The sequence below is a fragment of the Neomonachus schauinslandi genome, chromosome 11, assembly GCF_002201575.2.
Source record: "Neomonachus schauinslandi chromosome 11, ASM220157v2, whole genome shotgun sequence".
Classification (NCBI taxonomy): domain Eukaryota; kingdom Metazoa; phylum Chordata; class Mammalia; order Carnivora; family Phocidae; genus Neomonachus; species Neomonachus schauinslandi.
Genome location: NC_058413.1, coordinates 57,277,483 through 57,297,350, shown reverse-complemented (window position 1 = coordinate 57,297,350; position 19,868 = coordinate 57,277,483). Strand labels below are relative to the sequence as shown.

The window sequence follows — 19,868 nt, the reverse complement described above, 5'->3', positions numbered from 1 at the left end:
GTAAGTACAGTATCTTAATATCTTAACAGCCAGTATAACCTTTCTAGTCCACATTAGTGAATATTAGTCTTTGCTGCACAAGATACCAAACTGCATAATGTGATCCCTGCCCTCAATTATCTAATAGTAAAGTTAAAACAGGTAGACACATAGCAACAATATGAGGTATAATACATTTTAATATCAGTAGTTTCCTACATAAATTTTTTTTAGTAAAAATCTTTATTCCACCAGAGAAATTAGTCTCCGCCATTCCTTTAAGAGAAAAGAATAGACTAATACATAACTCTTTAAAAAAAGATGGTAAGACACTTCTAAAAATGCTTTCTTCAATGAGTAGAACTCTGCAGCAACACAGAATTTGATTATCCTTAGGAAAAGAAAAAGGCTGGTTTAAATCTTGTTTATATTACAACTTGTCTTTCTTTCTGTACATTTTCTTATTAAACTATCTTGAAGGACACAGATTCCTATTTCTGTTGACACTTAATAGCTTTTTCTCTACATCTAACATATATACACACACACATCACATGTATTAACTCTTTAAAAAGTGAACTCTAGGGGCGCCTGGGTGGCTCAGTTGGCTGAGTGTCTTGACTTTGGATTTCTGCTCAGGTCAAGATCTGAGGGTCCTGAGATGGAGCTCCAAGTGGCTGGGCTTCCTGCTCAGCGGGGAGTCTGCTTCTCTCCTTTTCTCTCTCCCTCTGCCCCTCCCCCTGTGCGCATATGTGCTCTTTCTCTCTCAAATAATAAATCTGAAAAAAAAAAGTGAACTTTAAACAAACCGATGTAAATTTACTCATGACTGGTAATTCCCCAAATTGGCTCCACAACTAAATCCAATTCACCTCAATATACATTTACCATGCTTACAGTGTCTGTTAAAAAATATGTGTAACAAATGCAAAGATAGTATCTTGTGGAGACAGAAATATATGTATTAGTTATTCTGTTGTAAGGCAGAATTATCAATGCAATTTGGGATAATTGAGGGATAAGCCATTAAATTTTAAAATCGAAGCACAGTTACATTCTGCTAATTGCACAGATATTGTTTAGAATTTAAGGAGTTTTGATAAATGGGGGCACATGGGTGGCTCAGGCAGTTAAGAGTCTGCCTTCAGCTCAGGTGGTGATCCCAGGGTCCTGGGATAGAGCCCCATAGCAGGCTCCCTGCTTCGCAGGGAGCCTGCTTCGCAGGGAGCCTGCTTCTCCCTCTCCCTCTGCCTCCCCCTCCCCCTGCTTGTTCTCTCTCTCTCTCTCTAATAAACAAATCTTAAAAAAAAAAGGGCTTTTGACAAATGTATAAACTTGCCAATCAAGATACAGAAAGTATCCAGAAAGTTGCCTTGTGTAACTTTCTAGTCACTCTTTCAAAGCTCAAATGAAACCACTAATTTGACTTCTATTCCCCTAGATTAGACCATCATATTGCTGGAATTGTATAGTACCTATTTTTTGTGTCTGTCTTCTTTCACTCAACAGGCTTTGAGATTCACTCACGTTGTAGTATCAAGTGTATATTAGTATGAAGAGTAGTCTGTTGCAAGAATCAATCACAATTTATTCATCCATTCTTCTGTTGATGAACATTTGTGTTGTTTTAGACTTTTTGGTATTTTGAATAAACTAGCCATTAATTTTGAATGAACAAGTTTTCTTTTTTCCCTAATAGGATGTGAAATATGAACCATCTTAAGAAATCGCTTATTCATAAACAAAGTTAGACTGAGTGTAGATAATTTAATGCTTGTTTGAAGGCAACTTCATGGCAGTAGCAATAAATTAATTACAGATTTTTTTTTTTAAGGCTACTCTATCTTTATATTCTAGTCTGATGTATGTAACTCAGTCACTTAACTGCATCAACTGGGATTAGACTCTTATAACCCACAACTTCTCTGGGTCCAGAAAGGCAAAAAGAGATGGTGTAATTATAAGTGTGTTTCTTTTCTTTTCAAGAACAGACTTAGTGAGGGTATGATCTAAATCTTTTATTTATTTGTTTGTTTGTTTGACAGAGACACATCGAGAGAGGGAGCACAAGCAGGTGGAGGGGCAGAGGGAGAAGCAGGCTTCCTGCTGAGCAGGGAGCCCGATGTGGGGCTCGATCCCAGGATCCTGGGATCACGACCTGTGCCGAAAGCAGACTCTTAACACTGAGCCACCCAGGCGCTCTGAAGGTATGATCTAAATCTTGTAGTAAAACATTTCTTATCTTTTGGGTGGATATAACTTTCTGATACCCAAGAACTTTGTTCCCATGCCAATCTGGATTAGAAAAGGGAGAAACTCTAACCTTATTTATCAGTCTTTCTTTGAATAACAGTGTGAGGATTGAGAAAAGTATAGTATAAGGCTTTCTTTTAGTATATTATTTTACAACCCGTGGAAGAGTAGGAGGTGAGGAACTCGAATAGCTGAAAGTGAAGACCTAGAAAGGAAGGGCACCTGGGTGGCTCAGTTGGTTAAGGGACTGCCTTCGGCTCAGGTCATGATCCTGGGGTCCTGGGATTGAGTCCTGCATCGGGCTCCCCCCCACTGTAAGGGGAGCCTGCTTCTCCCTCTCCGCTGCTCCCCCTGCTTGTACTCTCTCTCTCTCTGTCAAATAAATAAATAAAATCTTAAAAAAACAAAACAAAAAAAAAAACCTAGAAGGGAAGGGCTGGAGGTAAGGGTTACAAAATGATGTAATTAAAACTTCATTACGTTGGAAGTTCTATCAAAGTTCCTTCACAAGTTCTTTTCTCTGCTTCACAAAGATGAAATTTTATTTAATGTTGTGTATCTGCCCTTTATTTAAGGTCAATTAAATAACGACCTTATTAAGTTTTTTTGTATCTTTCTGCAAAACTCTTGTTAAGAATGTGTTCTAGGTCAGATTTTTCTTAAACTGGGGTCTTCAGTTTCTCAGGTCTAGAGCTACATACTTGGCAGTTTGAGAGTTCTACTGATGTTTTAATTTAGACTTGTGTTTAAGCAGTGTTGCTTAAAACAGTATTTTACTACACGTTAAATGAAAACTTCTCTTTTGCTATGATAACTCACAACCACAGACATTTTCCCAAAGTTAGACTATACTTTCTTTTTTGTTTTTTTACTTTTTTTGTTGTGGGAAAATATATATAAAATAAAATTTACTTTTTCTTCAAAGATTTTATTTATTTCTGAGAGAGAAAGAGACAGAGAGAGCACAAGCAGGGGGGAGTGGCAGGCAGAGGAAGAAGCAGGATCCCTGCTGAGCAAGGAGCCAGATGCGGAACTCGATCCCAGGACCCCAGGATCATGACCTGAGCTGAAGGCAGACGCTTAACGGACTGAGCCACCCAGGCATCCCTATAATTTACTCTTTTAACCATTTTTAAGTTCAGTGGCATTAAGTACATTCACATTGTTCTGTTGACTTTAATTTCTCATAGTAGTATTTCTTAAAGTGGAATTTTCAAGAGTATTTAAGAAATTTCAAAAAAAACCCACTTTTTTTTCCTTTAAAAAGAGTTTGTGGGGTGCCTGTGTGGCTCAGTCAGTTAAGTGCCTGCCTTTGGCTCAGGTCATGATCTCTGGGTCCTGGGATTGAGTCCCTTGTCTGGCTCCCTGCTCAGCAGGGAATCTGCTTCTCCCTCTCCTTCTGCCACTCCCCCTGCTTGTGCTCTCTCTCTCTCTGTCAAATATATAAAATCTTTAAAAAAAAATAAAAAGTTTGTATATTACTCAGGATTAGGAGTCAGTATTCTAGGTTATAAATTCCACTTACAATATAGATCTTTTTCTCTCTTTTTTTTTTCATTTCTATTTTGAGAGAGAGAGAGAGAAAGCACGCACGCCTGAGCGGGGAGGGGCAGAGGGAGAAGGAGCAAGAGAATCTTTTTTTTTTTTTAAGATTTTATTTATTTATTTGAGACAGAGAGAATGAGAGAGAGAGAGCACATGAGAGGGGGGACGGTCAGAGGGAGAAGCAGGCTCCCTGCCGAGCAGGGAGCCCGATGCGGGACTCGATCCAGGGACTCCAGGATCATGACCTGAGCCGAAAGCAGTCGCTTAACCAACTGAGCCACCCAGGCGCCCGGAGCAAGAGAATCTTAAGCAGGCTCCAGGCTCAATGCTGTGCCCAAAGTGGGGCTTGATTCCAACGACCCTGAAATCAAGAGTTGGAGGCTTAACCGACTGAGCCACCCGGGCACCCCTAGTTGTTTTTCTCTTTTGATAAAAATGAATATTTTTTCTTTAGCTATTGAGAATGATATAGACCATTGTTTTTTTTCCTAGAAATACAGAACAAAATTCAATAATTGTAAGCATTTTCTCTGTTCCCAATATAATTATTTGCCTATACTGTATATTTTACCTTCTTTTAACCATAAATTTTCTTTTCTTTCTTTTTTTTTAAGATTTTATTCATTTATTTGACAGAAAGACACAGCGAGAGAGGGAACACAAGCAGGGGAGTGGGAGAGGGAGAAGTAGGCTTCCCGCTGAGCAGGGAGCCCAATGTGGGGCTCCATCCCAGGATCCCTGGGATCATGACCTGAGCCCACAGCCGACGCTTAACAACTAAGCCACCCAAGGTGCCCCATAACCATAAATTTTCTGATTTTACATGGTTTATATGTTTCAAATTCTTTTTAAGTAGGTGCTATGTAAGTTTTAACTTTTTTTTTTTTAAAGATTTTATTTATTTATTTGACAGAGAGAGACACAGCGAGAGAGGGAACACAAGCAGAGGGAGTGAGAGAGAGAGAAGCAGGCTTCCCGCCGAGCAGGGAGCCCGATGTGGGGCTCGATCCCAGGACCCCGAGATCATGACCTGAGCCGAAGGCAGATGCTTAACGACTGAGCCACCCAGGTGCCCCAGTTTTAACATTGTTTAAAAGATTTTATTTATTTGACAGAGAGAGGGAGAGAGAGAGAGAGCACAAGTAGGGGGAGGAGCAGAGGGAAGCAGACTCCCCTTAAGCAGGGAGCCAGGTGAGGGGGCTCGATTCCAGGACCCCGAGATCATGACCCGAGCGGAAGGCAGGCACTTAACCAACTGAAACACCAAGGTGCCCCTTAACATTTTTTTACTTTTTTTTTCTCTTAAGTAGGCTTCAAGCCCAGCATGGAGCGCAATGCCAGGCTTGAACTCAGGACCCTGAGATCAAGACTTGAGCTGGTATCGAGTCGGATGCTTAACTGACTGACCCACCCAGGCACCCCGGTACTATGTAAGTTTAAAATGCATGCTGAAAATTCTAGCTCAAAGTAGTAGACTATATAAATTATACGTGAATTCAATCTAAATTTGAGAAATTCCTTTATTCAGTAATAGCAATTAACGTTTAAAAATAGTTACAATGAATGTGCCTGGACATTGTGCTAATCAATTTACTGTGAATAGCTAGTAAAACCCTATGATATAAGTAGTTATCACCCCCACTTCACAGAGGTTCAAAGAAATGAAGACTCTTCTGCAATGACCTGAAGCACTTTTGTTAGGACCCAAGTATGGCTGACTTACAAAGCTCAGGCTTCTAACCATAATGCACCTTGCATCCCAAGTTGCACATTCTACTTTGCATGATTGATGGTTTTCTGAGATTCTTTGTGGGAGAATGCTCACTGCTGCCCCCAACGAAGCCAAACCCTGTTTTCTAACAATTGTTTTACTCTTGCACCCAGTCGCTTATCCTGTCAGTCCTCTTAGTGGAGTCCTGGCCCACCCTCTGACCCTGGTCCCCGTATAAGTCTCGTCGTATCAGATCCTCGTGCCTCAAGAGTCCCTTCCCCTCACACCCTGGCAACCACAGCAGGGCCCTGTCCCCTATACCTTGGTCTGCCTGAAGAGCTGGTCCTTTCAGACCGTGACCTCCTACCAGGGCCCCAACTCCTCAGACAGGTGATACTAACAGAGCGGTTCCCTCGGACTCTCGCCCCCCAGAGTCCTCAGACCCTGTTTTCCAGCACAGCTGAGATTCTTGTACCCCAGTAGACAGCAATACCCTTCAGTAAAGCTTCGCAAGCAATTCTCCTTACAAAGGTCCCATTTCAACCCCAAATTAAGGGCACCTCTCTACCTTTCCCCTTTCCAAACTTCTCCCAGAATCGTGCTTTTTTTTTTTCTATTCTCCCCTTTTTCTGCTTCTCACTCACTCTCCCCAACTCCCCCCACCATCTGGTAGCCCGGTTTCAGTTCCTGAAGCCCCCCCCAAAACTCACCCAACGTCCTCTCTTCAGGAGAGCTGCGATCCCAAACGGCTCCGCGCTTTACCTCTCACCTTGGTTCTTTATGGCCCTCTCTGCTGGGCGCTCCCCCCACTCGCCCCGCCCTGAAAGCGCCTTTCAGCCAGTCGTCGCCCGAAGCCCCGCCCCCTCCAAGCCTATTGGCCACCTCTCCTAAAAAGTCCCGCCTCTTCAGCTTCCAGTCCTCCTCCCTGCCCCGCTTCCCTTGTTTTCATTCCCCCTGTCACACGAGGCAGTGGCAAACCCAAGGTGGGAGGGGCGAAATAGAGGGAGGGAAGGGGGGGCGGAAAGAGGGCGGAAAGTGAAAGGCATAGAGCGCCTCTCTTTCCCCCGTCTGACTCGGTTCTCGACTGCTCCGAGCAGCCGTTGTATTGTGGGATCGCGGCGCCGTGCCTGAGACGCTCGGATTCACAGGGAAGCCCACTCACTAGCGCCTCCTGTTGTCCGCAAGGCTGCCCTGCCATTCCTCGGCCCCCAACTCCCTCCACTCCCCCCCCATCGCCTCCTCCTCCTCCATCCTCCAGTTCAAAATGGCGGCGGCGGCAGCAGCGGCGGCCGCGATGGCTCCTCCGGGCTGCCCGGGTTCGTGCCCCAACTTCGCCGTAGTCTGCTCCTTCTTGGAGCGCTACGGGCCGCTGCTCGACCTGCCTGAGTTGCCGTTTCCCGAGCTGGAGCGGGTGCTGCAGGCGCCGCCGCCGGACGTCGGCAGTGGAGAAGGTAAGCGAGGGGCCCGAACGCCCGGCGGGAAGCGGCCCTGGCACGTTCCTTCTCTCCGCCCTACACGGACATCCCGGGCCTCTGCGGCTCTGTCCTTCCCCTGGGGCGCAGCTCCGCCCGGCTCGGCTTCTCCGCCCAGCCCCCAGGGTCTTGGGCAGTGGGGAGGCGGGGCAGACACCCCCTAGGGCCACTGGGCCTGGCGCCGAGAGGGGGTGGGGGCGTCGCGGGCTAGGTGTGGGCTGGGGGCGTGGAGTGGTCATTGTGCTGGTCCGCGGCCCCTGGGACTGTTCCCCCGGCGGCAGGGGCCGGTCCTCCACCCCTTCTCCCCCTGGGTGGCGGGGGAAGGGGAGCGCAGGTTCCGGCCAGCTTTGCGCTTTTCTCCTCCTCCCCTCCCTTGCTCCCTCCCCTCCTCCCACCATCCTCCCCACCATCTCGGGGGAGGCTGGGCTCATCTTCTCGGGGCGCCCTTTTCTCTCCCTCCACCTGGGTGGGCGGGGGCCAGCGGACACTTCAGCTCTCCCTCCCTCTAGTGGGAACTCCCCCAAGAGAGTCGCTCGCGTCTCTCTTCCCTTCCCCTCGAGGGCTGGTTTAACCCCCAAAACTCCTTCCTCAGAGTAGGGAGGTTTGCTCCTCCCCCATGGGAGGGGGTCCTCCTCCATTCTCGCTTTGGGGGTCGAAGTCGGTTCAGCTCCTCCACTTTGGAGGGTAGAGGGTTAATTTTTCCTCCCCCATAGTTTTCCTCCTCCCTCTCCCCACCTCCCCCCAAATAATAGAAAAGCATCTCCCCACTTTTCTAATCCCTTCCCCCTTCATCTTGGCAGCAGGGCTTAGGGGAAGAAGTCGCCCTCCCATTTGCAGGGTGGGGTGGGGTGGTTAGTATGTAGGCTGGAGGAGGGGCTCAGACGGAGGGGGAAACAGTTGAAGAAGGTGCTTGTTGCTCATGTTTCTCTCTCTGGTGCTGCTGGTCTATTATTGGTGTTCGCAAGTGGTGCTCCTTCCACATAAGGCCACCGCGCGGGTGCAGGGCGCATGCTCTGCCCGGCCCCATTGAAACTTCCTGCTTGCTGCTGCTGCTGCTGCTGCTGGTTCTTTCGCTGGAGCATCTCAGCGCTGTGCTTGCTGCCTCCAGCCCTTACACTGAACGCGTGCACTCACCCTTATTTATTCCCGATCCATGCCTCTCCTTTCCTGGCATATTTCTTCCCTCAGAGGAGGACTTCCCCCCGCCCTGTGTTCTGAGCATTGCCTTTATCTGGGAACAGCCCTTGGCTGGAGAAGAGACGTTTTCCAAATAGGTCTTTTTTTTTTTTTTTTTTTGGTCCGTGTTAGGTTGCTAAAGTGGACTGGGTATTGTATAAGACAGATAGCTGTTTCCTTTCTAAGAAAACAAGGTTGCTCTTCAATTCTCCGTGGAAGTGAAGGAGTTTGTTAACAGAATGCATTCACATTGCTAGGAAGGGTCCAGGTGTGAAGTTTTTCAAAATATTAGCTATAGGGAAAATGTTGTGGCTACCAAAGACTCAGATTAATTTAGCAGTTATGGTACAGGCCTAGATCTCTTCTTATCAATAGCCCAAATCTCTACCCTTAACAGACTGTGGCATATAATCGGGTAGGTTTTTAAAATTTTTATTTATTTATTTGAGAGAGAGCGTGAGAGCACACAAGGAGGAATGGTAGAGGGAGAGGGAGAAGCAGGCTCCCAGCTGAGCAGGAAGCCTGACAAGGGACTGGATCCCAGGACCTGGAATCATGACCTGAGCCAAAGGCAGACCCTTAACCCGCTGAGCCAACCAGGTGCCCCTAAAAGGGTAGTTTTTAAATGTAGTATAAAATAGGGGTGATAAGTTACATAATATAAAGACTTTCTGCAGAATTTCTTTAAAAGTTAAGCTTCCCAATATAGTTATTTTATTATCAAATTGCATTTACATTTAAGTTTTTGAGAAGTAGTCACTATGAAGTAGAATGCCTTAGTAACTTGCTTTCAGGATACTTTTGGAAGTGATAGTAGTATATGTATCTGAGAGAAATTTGGGAATTTGGGGAAAAGGATTGCTGACAAATTGTTTTTGGAATTTTGCTTGGACCAAGTTGAAAGGCAGGCATAGACCTGTGATGGCATTGTATTCTGGGTGGTGTACAAGTTTTCTTGCCTTCCATTCCCTTTAAGTATTTTGGCCACCGCATTTGGCTTGTTATAGAATAAAAAATATTAGGGTCAGTTTATAGTTCATTGAACAGTGGGTCACCAGCTAAGTGAAAAATGAGACATATTCTGTGCTGAGAGATTATACCAGTGGGCTCAGCCACTGTATTACCATTGATATAGTTGCATCTGTCATAATAGATCTTGTCATAATGTGACCTAAGAATAATCATTAATTAATGTTACACAGTTCAGGATACTTGGCAAATGAAAAGCCTGCAGGTAAAATGACATTACTGTGCAGGGAAAAGCTTTTCAGGCCTTTGATGATGGTTAACTTACTTGTAATAGTTGGATTAAACATTACTGGTCCAACTAACAAGATGTACTGAGTCTTTTTTGGAAAGGAGTTGTGTACTAGAAAGTTAAAAGACACTGGTTTTAGCACGGAACAGTAATATATAAGTTGCAGGGCAAATTATTTAATTTCTATAGACCTCGTCTCCTGAGTAAATAGAGATAATATCTGAGGATCAAATGAAATATTTCAAAAATCCTTTCATAAACCAAGCACTTGCAGTGTTCTTATGTTACAAATTTTATTAAAGATGTTTGTGAGCTATAAGATACACAAGTCCATTGGAATTAAAATGTTAAATTTTTAGCATGTTGTGAGACTAAGGGTATGAGCAGAGGTATAATATTGAGCTATTATGCTCTTTGGGAAAAATCTTTGTTATAATCAGTTGAGTTTTGCTGTATGTAAACTTGTATTTTTAAAAGGCAGTTCTTAGTGTTGCTTAAAGAATCCTAGTTTATAAAACTTTTGGTTTTTCCTAGTGTGATTGTCCATTAAAAGGTGTTTTTGCAAGTATATTCTTCTGAGTTACCAGTTTAAAACATTTTACCTGGTCATTTTTTGTCATATGTATGTCATTATGGCATCCTTTGGAGGAGACTGTAATTCTCTATATGGTCATTGTTTAAGCACTTTATGATCATTTCCCTAAAAATTTGCTTATAAGTTTTTATTTGACATTGTGGCTTTAGCTTAGACTGCTTATTTGGTTTAAGTGTGAATGATATAATAACTAGCATTTATTGAGCATTTATTATGTACAGACATCATCTCATTCCTGGTAACTGTTCTTTGAGGTTGGTACTATTACTCTTATTTGGCAGGCATAGAAACTAAGGTTTAAGAAGTTGATTCAGCTGCCCAGTGCCCAAGATTATATAGTTATTAGTAGAGTCTGATTTTTTTTTTAAGATTTATTTATTTATTTTAGAGGGGAGAGAGTGCATGTGCTTGCTTGTGTGGGGAGGGGGGGGGAGAGAGAGAATCTCAAGCAGACTTCCTGGTGAGCTTAGAGACTAACTCAGGTCCCCATCCCAGGACCCTGAAATCGTGACCTGAGCCGAAATCAAGAGTCAGATGCTTAACCAGCTGAGCCACCCAGCACCCCTAGAACATGATTTCTAATCTAGGTCTGTCTGAGTCCAAAGCCACAAAATTATATAATACCTTGCTAGGGGCCATGTTTCCTACACTACACTAAGATACCCCAACGTATTGTCACCAACCTGTAGAGGCGCTGTGTGGTTGTTTGAATATTCAAGGAACATATAGCAGTATTTGACATCTCTTGGTTGCCAGGTAAACTTACTAGTTTCACATAGTTCCTGATTTGAACATTAGATCGTGCTACATTCCTTTGGATGATGTGTCTTTGTGAAGTTGGGTTTTTGGGGGTTATGACATAGCATATGCTATGACAAATGCAAATACTGCATGAAAATCAGTGAGAAATAGGAAATAAGAATAGCAGTGTCCAGTTTGATTCCAAGGTTTGAGAAGTTGTGCATTGCCTCACTGTAATATGCATTCTGTAAGTAAATGTGATTATTTAAGAATGAAGTAAAAACATTTTTTTTTCAGCTAAGGTAGATTAGTTTTTCAAATCTCTGCTAACAACTTGATACATGGAACTGTTAGTATTTCTTGGCCTAGTGCTGTTGTGAAAAAATTACTGAAATGCTGAGGGTGTTAGGAACTTAGAAAGCTTGGGAACTTGTGCTTTAGAGATTATCATTGGTTTTTGTTGCCGGAAAGAAAGGAGTACTATGTCCATTTTGACTTTATTTTGCAGGGAGGAAAACCAAGGTGCAGAGATTGATTCCAAGTGTATGTAGCTAACCATTGGTGCTATTGAGACCATTCTTTTCAGAGTCCACCTGTGTGCTGAAACTGTCAGGAAAAAAATTTAGATTTCTTGTTGCTAGCAGTTAGAATAGGAAAAGGGTGTGCCAACTGAAGGTGCTTTTTTTTTTTTTTTTAAGATTGATTTATTTATCTGTCAGAGAGAGAGAGAGAGAGAGAGCATGAGCAGGGGGAGGGGCAGAGGGAGAAGCAGGCTCCCCGCTGAGGAAGGAGCCTGATGTGGGACTTGATCCCAGGACTCTGGGATCCTATTGAGGATGGACTGAGCCACCCAGGCATCCCTGAAGGTGTTGTTTTGTTTGTTTGTTTGTTTGTTTGTTTTTAAGTAATCTCTACACCCAACATGGGGCGGGAACTTAAAACTCCAAGACTAAGAGTTGCATGCTCTACTGACTGAGCCAACCAAGTGCCCCTGAAGGTGTTGTTTGAGCCCCATTCCCTCATGGTCAACTTTTGCCCTCCTAATTCTGTGCTCTGTATGGACTTCTCCAGCTTCCTTCTGACTAAAAGTGGATGATTGGGAGGTATGGATGCAAGTAAAAATGGACATTGACTTTGTGGGATTGCTAACATCCAGGGCTCCCAAGTGTCTTTGCTGTCCCTTCAGAGGACATTCTTTTTCAAGAGGAAAATGCACTTTTTCATTCTTTTTTTTTTTTTTTTAAGATTTTATTTATTTATTTGAGACAGAGAGAATGAGATACAGAGAGCATGAGAGGGAGGAGGGTCAGAGGGAGAAGCAGACTCCCTGCCGAGCAGGGAGCCCGATGCGGGACTCGATCCAGGGACTCCAGGATCATGACCTGAGCCGAAGGCAGTCGCTTAACCAACTGAGCCACCCAGGCGCCCCAACTTTTTCATTCTTTAAAGGTAGTCTTTGTATAGGTATTGGTTGAAAAGTTATTTATATCTATTAAGGTATGTGTGGATAATGTGTTGTGATTCCCCTAGGTGGTACTATGGTTGAGTTATTTGTATGGTATTAAATAAGTTGAATCGTTCATTTTTGGTTTGATTTTTTTTAAAGATTTTATTTTACTAGTGCGCTTTTAGTTTCGGTTTGTTTTTTGCATTTTTAAATGATTGAACATACAGCTCTTACAGTCAAATGTCCTTACAAAAGAATGTACCTTTTATGTATAACTGGAGTTATGACTGGGACTCCTACTGGTGCTAACTGAATCGTGCGACAATTGTTTTTAAGTGAATTCTGCAAAGTAGAAAGATGACTTTACCATAACTGGAGCTACTATTTGTTGCTTTAAGCAAAAGATCTCACCAGATGCACATGCTGAGAGTTGCATGGATCTACAGTGGTAGACCATTAATGGTAGCATTGTTGGAACCAGAGTCTGTTTTGGTTGAAAATGTCCAGTTTTGGTTCTTCTACTTTTGAATAAAGAAATATTCTTTAGACATTTATTAGAAGGAAAGAGAGATGTATTTCTTCTCCATCATTTTTGGTATATCACAGAGTTGAGGTATCCAAAAGTTGTGAAGGTTTGGAGGGAGGTTGCTGGCACTGTCGCAGGACAGAGGATTTTTCTGGCTAAATTGGGCTTGTTAGTCCAAACTGATTTACTTATTTTTTAGTTTTCCCTTGAAATTTATCTGTGTTTTAAAATCTCTGCTTGTAAGGTAAACGTTTAGTAGCTACTTCATTTACTTAATATGTGTATTGAATATCTGGTATATGCTAAGTACAGTAAACATTGTGGGGATTATTTTTTAAAAACACATTAAACGTGGGCTTTCTTTTAAGGATTTTCTAATCTAGTAAGAAGTAGCTAAGTTGAGCTTAACTTAAAATCACCATTCAAAGGCTAATTTTTCCTCTGAGACGTTATCAAGTGCAGTAGTAGCCTATGAATTCTAGTCTGTAAATTAATGGACTAAAAATATCTCTATGACAATTTTATGGTGAGATGTACAAGCACACGCAGTGTGGAAAAGTAAGAACAGTTCAGACCCAAAGTACATTTTAACCTGACTCATATATTCAAGGAAGATATTTATGTGTGTTCCTGGATTTAAGAAAATTTCTTTGGCTCTCTTCCTGGCGAATATAATCTTAACGTATTATGCTTTGGAGTTTTTTTGTTTTGTTTTGTCTTTCTTTATGGTAATTCCATTATAAAGGGTATCAGTGTTTTCTATGTGTGTATGTGTGTGTTAGAATTTTTATAGTATCAAATATTGCTTGAGAGAGTAATCTGGGGCTTCATTTAAAATTTATTTGTTCTTTCAACAAATGGTAATTGATTACCTACTATGTGCCAGGCACACTTATACTCTGGCTGGGGATACATTAACGAAAAAGAGAAGATCTTTTAAACTTGCCATAGTTTCCTGGGAAAGATAGACAATGAAGCATTAAGTTGGGTTTTTTAAAAATATGGACAAGTAATATTTGCACTTTGTAATAATGTATATTTTAGTGAACTTTGTTTTATAATTTGTTTAGCTTTGTGTTTATTTTTATCTATGCCCTTTCCCCTGTGTTTGTACATGTTTATCTTAATCATATTCTGAGTGATAGGATTATAGGTTTTTCTTTTTTCTTTTTCATGTTTCATTTCTTGTATTAATCATGTACTTCTTGTAATAACTGAAATATATATATATATTTAAAAGTAGTCTATTAAAAAGTGAAATGGCTGAAGGTGGTCAAAGGTACAAATTTCCAGTTATAATATAAATAAGTCATGGAGAGATTATGTACAGTGTGATGACTACATTTAATAATACTGTTTTGTATATTGGAAAGTTGCTAAGAGAGTTGATCATTAAAGTTCTCATCAAAAGAAAAAAAATTGTAACTGTGGTGATGAATGTTAACTAGCCTTGTAATGATCATTTTGCAGTATATACAAATATTGAATCATGTTGTACCCCTGAAACTAATATATTTTATGTCAACTATATCTTTTCTAAAATGTTCAAAAGAAGTCTTCCAAGGCTTTTTATAAAAGGAAAATTGAGTTGCTTCTTTTATTTACTTTTAATTCTGAATTACCTCTCACAGTGACTATTACCATCATCCATTCAGGTCACCTGGATCAGAAATTGAGGCACCATCTTACACTTTAACCTCTGGCATACTTTCTACTTTGTTCCAAGTTTTGAATCTATTTCTACTTTTTCTTTCTTTCTTTTCTTTCTTTTCTTTCCCCTCCCTCCCTTCCTTCCTTTCTTTTTTTTTTTTAATTTATCTGACAGAGAGAGAGAGTGTGCGTGCACAACAAGCAGGGGGAGCATCAGAGGGAGAGGGAGAAGCAGGCTCTCCACTGAGCAGGGATCCCGATGCAGGGCTTGATCCCAAGATCCTGGGATCATGACCTGAGCTGAAGGCAGACACTTAACCGACAGCCACCCAGGCGCCCCTTGAGTCTATTTCTTTATCCTCTCTTATATTCAGCTTCAGTTTTCTATCATTGTTGCTGTTGTTTTAGTCATGCTGAACTGGTTGCAGATCTCTGAAGGTATGAAAGATTTCATACTTTATGCCTTTTCCTCATCCTCCTACTTGAGTTGAATATTGTCTCCCCATCTTCCCTTGCCCGCTCACTATACTCCTACCCATCATTAATCTGCTCTTTAAGCATTAGGTGCTCTGTGAAATTTTTCCTGTTTCCTTTCTAAGTTAAATTAACCACTTTGCCTCCTTACCCCACAGGAGCTCTTTGTAGATTTTATAGAACAGTACTTGTAACACTTTTTGCACTTATAGTCTAGGCTTGCCTACAAGACTGTAAGCTCCTTTTTTTTTTTTAAGGGGAAGGGGGAGGAGCTGAGAGAGGGAGAGAGAGAATCTTAAGCAGGCCCCATGCCCAGCACAGAGCCCACATGGGGCTTGATCTCAGGACCCTGAGATCGTGACCTGAGCTGAAATCAAGAGTCAGAGGCTTAACCGACTGAGCCACCCAGGCGCCCCAAGACAGTAAACTCCTTGAGGGCAGGAATAAATGTTTATGAAATGAATAGTTATTTCCCCATTCATTATAGGTCTGTTCTATTCTAAACTTTTTTTTTTTTTTTTTTTTAAAGATTTTATTTATTTATTTGAGACAGAGAGAATGAGAGAGACAGAGAGCACATGAGAGGGGGGAGGGTCCGAGGGAGAAGCAGGCTCCCCGCCGAGCAGGGAGCCCGATGCGGGACTCGATCCAGGGACTCCAGGATCATGACCTGAGCCGAAAGCAGTCGCCTAACCAACTGAGCCACCCAGGCGCCCGTAAACTTTTTTTTTTTTAGAATTAAATCTTACATAAACTCTTAAGTAAACATTTGCCCAATGTAAGAGAATGAGATTCTTTCCGTTGCTAGTTGGAAGTAATTGACATATTGGTTAGTGCTAGCACTTGAAGTGACCAGATGTCATGTCCCATTTCATTAGATGTAATATTGTATTTAAAATGAATGCATGAGGGCACCTGGGTGGCTCAGTCAGTTAAGCGTCCGCCTTCAGCTCAGGTCATGATCCCAGAGTCCCAGCTCAGCCAGAAGCCTGCTTCTCCCTCTACCCCCTGCTCATACTCTCTTGCTATCTCTCTCTCTCAAATAAATAAAATGTTTTTTAAAAAATATAATAAAATGAATGCATGTGGGGTGCCTGGGTGGCTCAGTCAGATAAGCAATGGACTCTTGATTTCGGCTCAGGTCCTGGTCTCAGAGTCATGAGATCGAACACTGTGTAGGGCTCTGTGCTGAGCTGGGAGTCGGCTTCTCTCCCTCTGCCCTTCCCCCCACGTGCACACTCCTGCATGGGTGTGCTTGTATGTCCTCTCAATCTCTCTCTCTCTCAAATAAATAAATCTTTAAAAAACATAAAATGAATGCATGTCATTGGAAGTTAAAACCTAGTCTGTGATAGTCTAATGCAGGGGTGGGCAAACTGTACCTTGTAGGCCAGATCTGGCCCATTGATTATTTTTGTAAATAAGGTTTTATTGGTGCACAGCCATACTAATTTGTTTACATATTGTCTATGGCTGCTTTCACACGGAAGTGGCAGAGGAAAGTGATTGTGACAGAGAACATATAGCCTGTATGACCTACAGTATTATCTGGCCCTTCACAGGAAAATTGCTGATCCCTATTCTAGTGAAGGGATTGGATTATTGTCTCTGGGTTTGAGAACTGTTTTAGAACCAGAATAATACAGATTTAGTGCCTAGGGTGTCTTGTGAATGAAAATAATAGAACAGTAGTTTCCTCAATATTTATCTAATTTGATGTACAGCTCTTTTACTATTACTCTTCTTAGGTTAGGTGAATCTAAAACCTTTTCTGTTAACAGGGTGGTAACATTACATTGAACTAATTTCTTTTAAGGATAGCCATGGCTTCCTCTGCCTAATTGTTATACAGCAAGGATGGGATGGGGACCAAGTAATATAGTAATTGGCAGTAATGGTAAGAAAAATGTAATATTACTGTTATACCGGCCTCAAAGTCTCATCCAGGTGGGCTGGTTTTAAGATTCATTTGGAGGTAGAGCCCCCAGGTCTTGGTCAGGATAAGGTTGGGTAAATGGTGATGCCATCAACTTAGGTGGGAAAGGATATATTTATTGAAGATACTCAAATGAATAAATTTAAAAAAATCTTTTAAAAAAAAGAACTTAAAATAGTTATTTAAGTTACTCAGGGACAGAGGGTTGGGGAGAACATACTAGAGAATAACCTTACTAGTGGGTAGAATGTGTCTTGAGCATTAGTCAGTTTCACAGGGAAAGTGCAGAGTGTTGGTTTATAAAGCTTTGGCACTTAAATGCTAGATATGTCAGGGAATTTTATTTATTTATTTATTAAGATTTTATCTTTTTATTTGAAAGAGACAGAGCATGAGAGTGAGAGGGAGAAGCAGAATCCTTTCTAAGCAGGGAGCCCGATATGGGGCTTGATCCCAGGACCCTGGGACCATGACCCAAGCCAAAGGCAGACGCCTAACCGACTGGACCACCCAGGCATCCCACTTACTTATTTAAATTAGTAGGCTCCACGACCAACATGGGGCTTGAACTCAGGACCCTGAGATCAAGAGTCACATGCTCTGCTGATGATAGCCAGCCAGGCACCCCTCAGGGAGTTTATTTTGATATTTCTATTCCTTTTCTCCTGAGCATCCTCACAGTTGACTCTGCAAATAAATATAATTGCCATTTCCTCAATGTTTAAATGTTAAAAATCTTTTAGGGAAAAAAATTAGAATGAGTTATTCCAAATTGTAGCTTGCTTTTGGTGTTGGGAATTTGGGGATATAGCAAGATTGTAACACATTGGAGAACTTTGTCTAATAAGAAATACAATTGAGTTTAATTTATTTTCCCATTAAAGTCCTGCCAAGCTTTTCTTTATTAGAACCATGAAAGAAGCCATCTCCAGTAGTGCTAACTTGGGCCGGCATCTGAACCCAAACATTCCATAACATTCCTTATTTTAGAGACTTTTTTTTTTGTCCTATAAATTTTGATTGTGATCTGTTGGTTTATCCTTGTCTTCTCGTTTTCATGGCCTTATTATTTTATAGCCCTTTATCTTTTCGTCTATGCTTATCTGGTTTGATTAACCATAACTATGTGTTACCCTTTTTCCTTCCTATTTTCCCATATTTTGGACTTCACTTTTCAACCTTAATTATCTTCTCCATTTCCATCTTTTTTAGAAACAAAAATAAATGATATAAATGCAAAAATGAGGGGCTTTGGAGTGTACGGGCTCTAACATAATTTTCTAGGTTAAATAAGTGGCTTTAGTAATAATTTTACAGTTATTAGAGCTTACTGTTGAGCCAGGCTCTATAGTAAAGTCTTCTACCAAGATTACTTTAATTAATCCTCACAACTGCTTTGTTGTACACTTAGTATTTTCTCTTTACAGATAAAGCAACTTAGTGTTAGAGAAGTAAAGTAACTTGACTGAAGTCACACAGCATTAAAGTGTTGGAGGAACATTTGATACAAAGATAGTTCATAGTGTTTAGGAATTTAAAACTGGGTAAATCTGTCTTCAGAGTCCTAGTTCTTAACCACTCACTGTGCTGTCTCCTCAGTTATGATCTTAGGATTGTAATGTGATCCTCCATACTATGGTCTTGGTCTGAACACTGAGCAATGATTTGGACAGTTAGGCCTCTGAGGCAGATTATAGCATGCTTTTCTACTCCTTTATGCTTTTTTACTTTTAAAAGTACCAATTTTATTAGCATAAGCATTATTATAAAAGGTATATTATTTTAATGGGATACTGAAATATATTAAAAGTAAAGAAATACAAATTCATAGATAGTTGAATGCCTTGAACACAATTCTTTACATGTTTGTCATTGCTTAGGACAACCCTAGTCTTTCTCAGACTCGGAAATAATTCTCTTCTTGAATCTTTTGAATTAAGACTCCATCTTCCGTAGCTGTAAAGTTTTGTGCAGTGTGTCATCAAAATGCTCCAGGGTTCATTCCCCTACTTTTATGACTTCCATTTACCATAATTGAAGAAGTGGTCTTATTTTTTTCCTTCTAGCTCAGTTGTTTTCAACCTTTATTATAATCAGCTGATTTAATTAACTATTTCTGGCTGCACATTAGAATCACGTGGGGAATCCTTTTGAAAAATACTGATGCCTGGGCCTTAACCACACTCCAATAAATTTAGAGTCCTTGGGGATTGGGGCGGTGGCATCAGTGATTCTAATTTGTAGCCAGGAATGACTGTTTTAATTTATTTGTCCTGTTACTTTTCTTCAAATTCTGTCTTTAAGTCTGTTTTGCCTAATATTAGTATAGCCATTCCAGCTGTCTTTTGGTTACTGCTTTGCATGATAGGTCCTTTTCATCCTTTTAACCTCATTGTCTCTTTGATTATAAAGTATGTGTCTTGTAAACAACATATGTTTGTATCATGTTTGTAGGAATCTAATTATGCAAGCAATTATAAAGAAGTATAACTGCTGTAACAGAGGAGATACTTTGGGAGTATAAAAGAGCAAGTACCGGGCGCCTGGGTGGCTCAGTTGGTTGAGCGACTGCCTTCGGCTCAGGTCATGATCCTGGAGTCCCGGGATCGAGTCCCGCATCGGGCTCCCTGCTCGGCAGGGAGCCTGCTTCTCCCTCTGACCCTTCCCCCTCTCATGTGCTCTCTGTCTCTCTCATTCTCTCTGTCTCAAATAAATAAATAAAATCTTTAAAAAAAATTATAAAAAAAAAAAAAAAAAAAAAAAAAAGAGCAAGTACCTACCTTTGCCCAGGTGATATCATAGTATCACTGTAATCATTATGGAAATTTGAACGGTTGAATAGGCGATGGATAGGCGTTCCAGGTAGGGAAGAGCATGAGAAAAGCCATAGAATTGTGAAATAATATGGTGTGTACAGGAAGTTGCAACCTAACTTCAGGCATTATGTTTCTAAAAGATTTGTGGTTGACAAACTTCAGACCATGTGAGAAAATCCGATTATGACACATGAATTATAAATGCCTTAGCAGTATTTTTCTTTAGTTTAAAGGAAAAAACACATTAAATGAAGGGAACATGTCAGTGACTTGACTCTAAATTCTATAA

General features: G+C 41.4%; 2 protein-coding genes across 2 annotated transcripts in view; one reads left to right on the top strand and one right to left on the bottom strand.

The window, feature by feature from the left end:
* AAMDC (adipogenesis associated Mth938 domain containing) overlaps positions 1-6,292 on the bottom strand; it is a 40,080-nt gene extending 33,788 nt beyond the window's left edge. The window contains exon 1 of the mRNA XM_021704669.1: positions 6,199-6,292. The gene's annotated coding sequence lies outside the window, so the exon portion shown is untranslated. The remainder of the gene's footprint in view (positions 1-6,198) is intronic.
* Positions 6,293-6,752: 460 nt separating this feature from the next.
* RSF1 (remodeling and spacing factor 1) overlaps positions 6,753-19,868 on the top strand; it is a 165,430-nt gene continuing 152,314 nt past the window's right edge. Inside the window, exon 1 of the mRNA XM_021704606.1 lies at positions 6,753-6,939. Coding sequence (XP_021560281.1) covers positions 6,753-6,939 — 187 coding nt within the window. The remainder of the gene's footprint in view (positions 6,940-19,868) is intronic.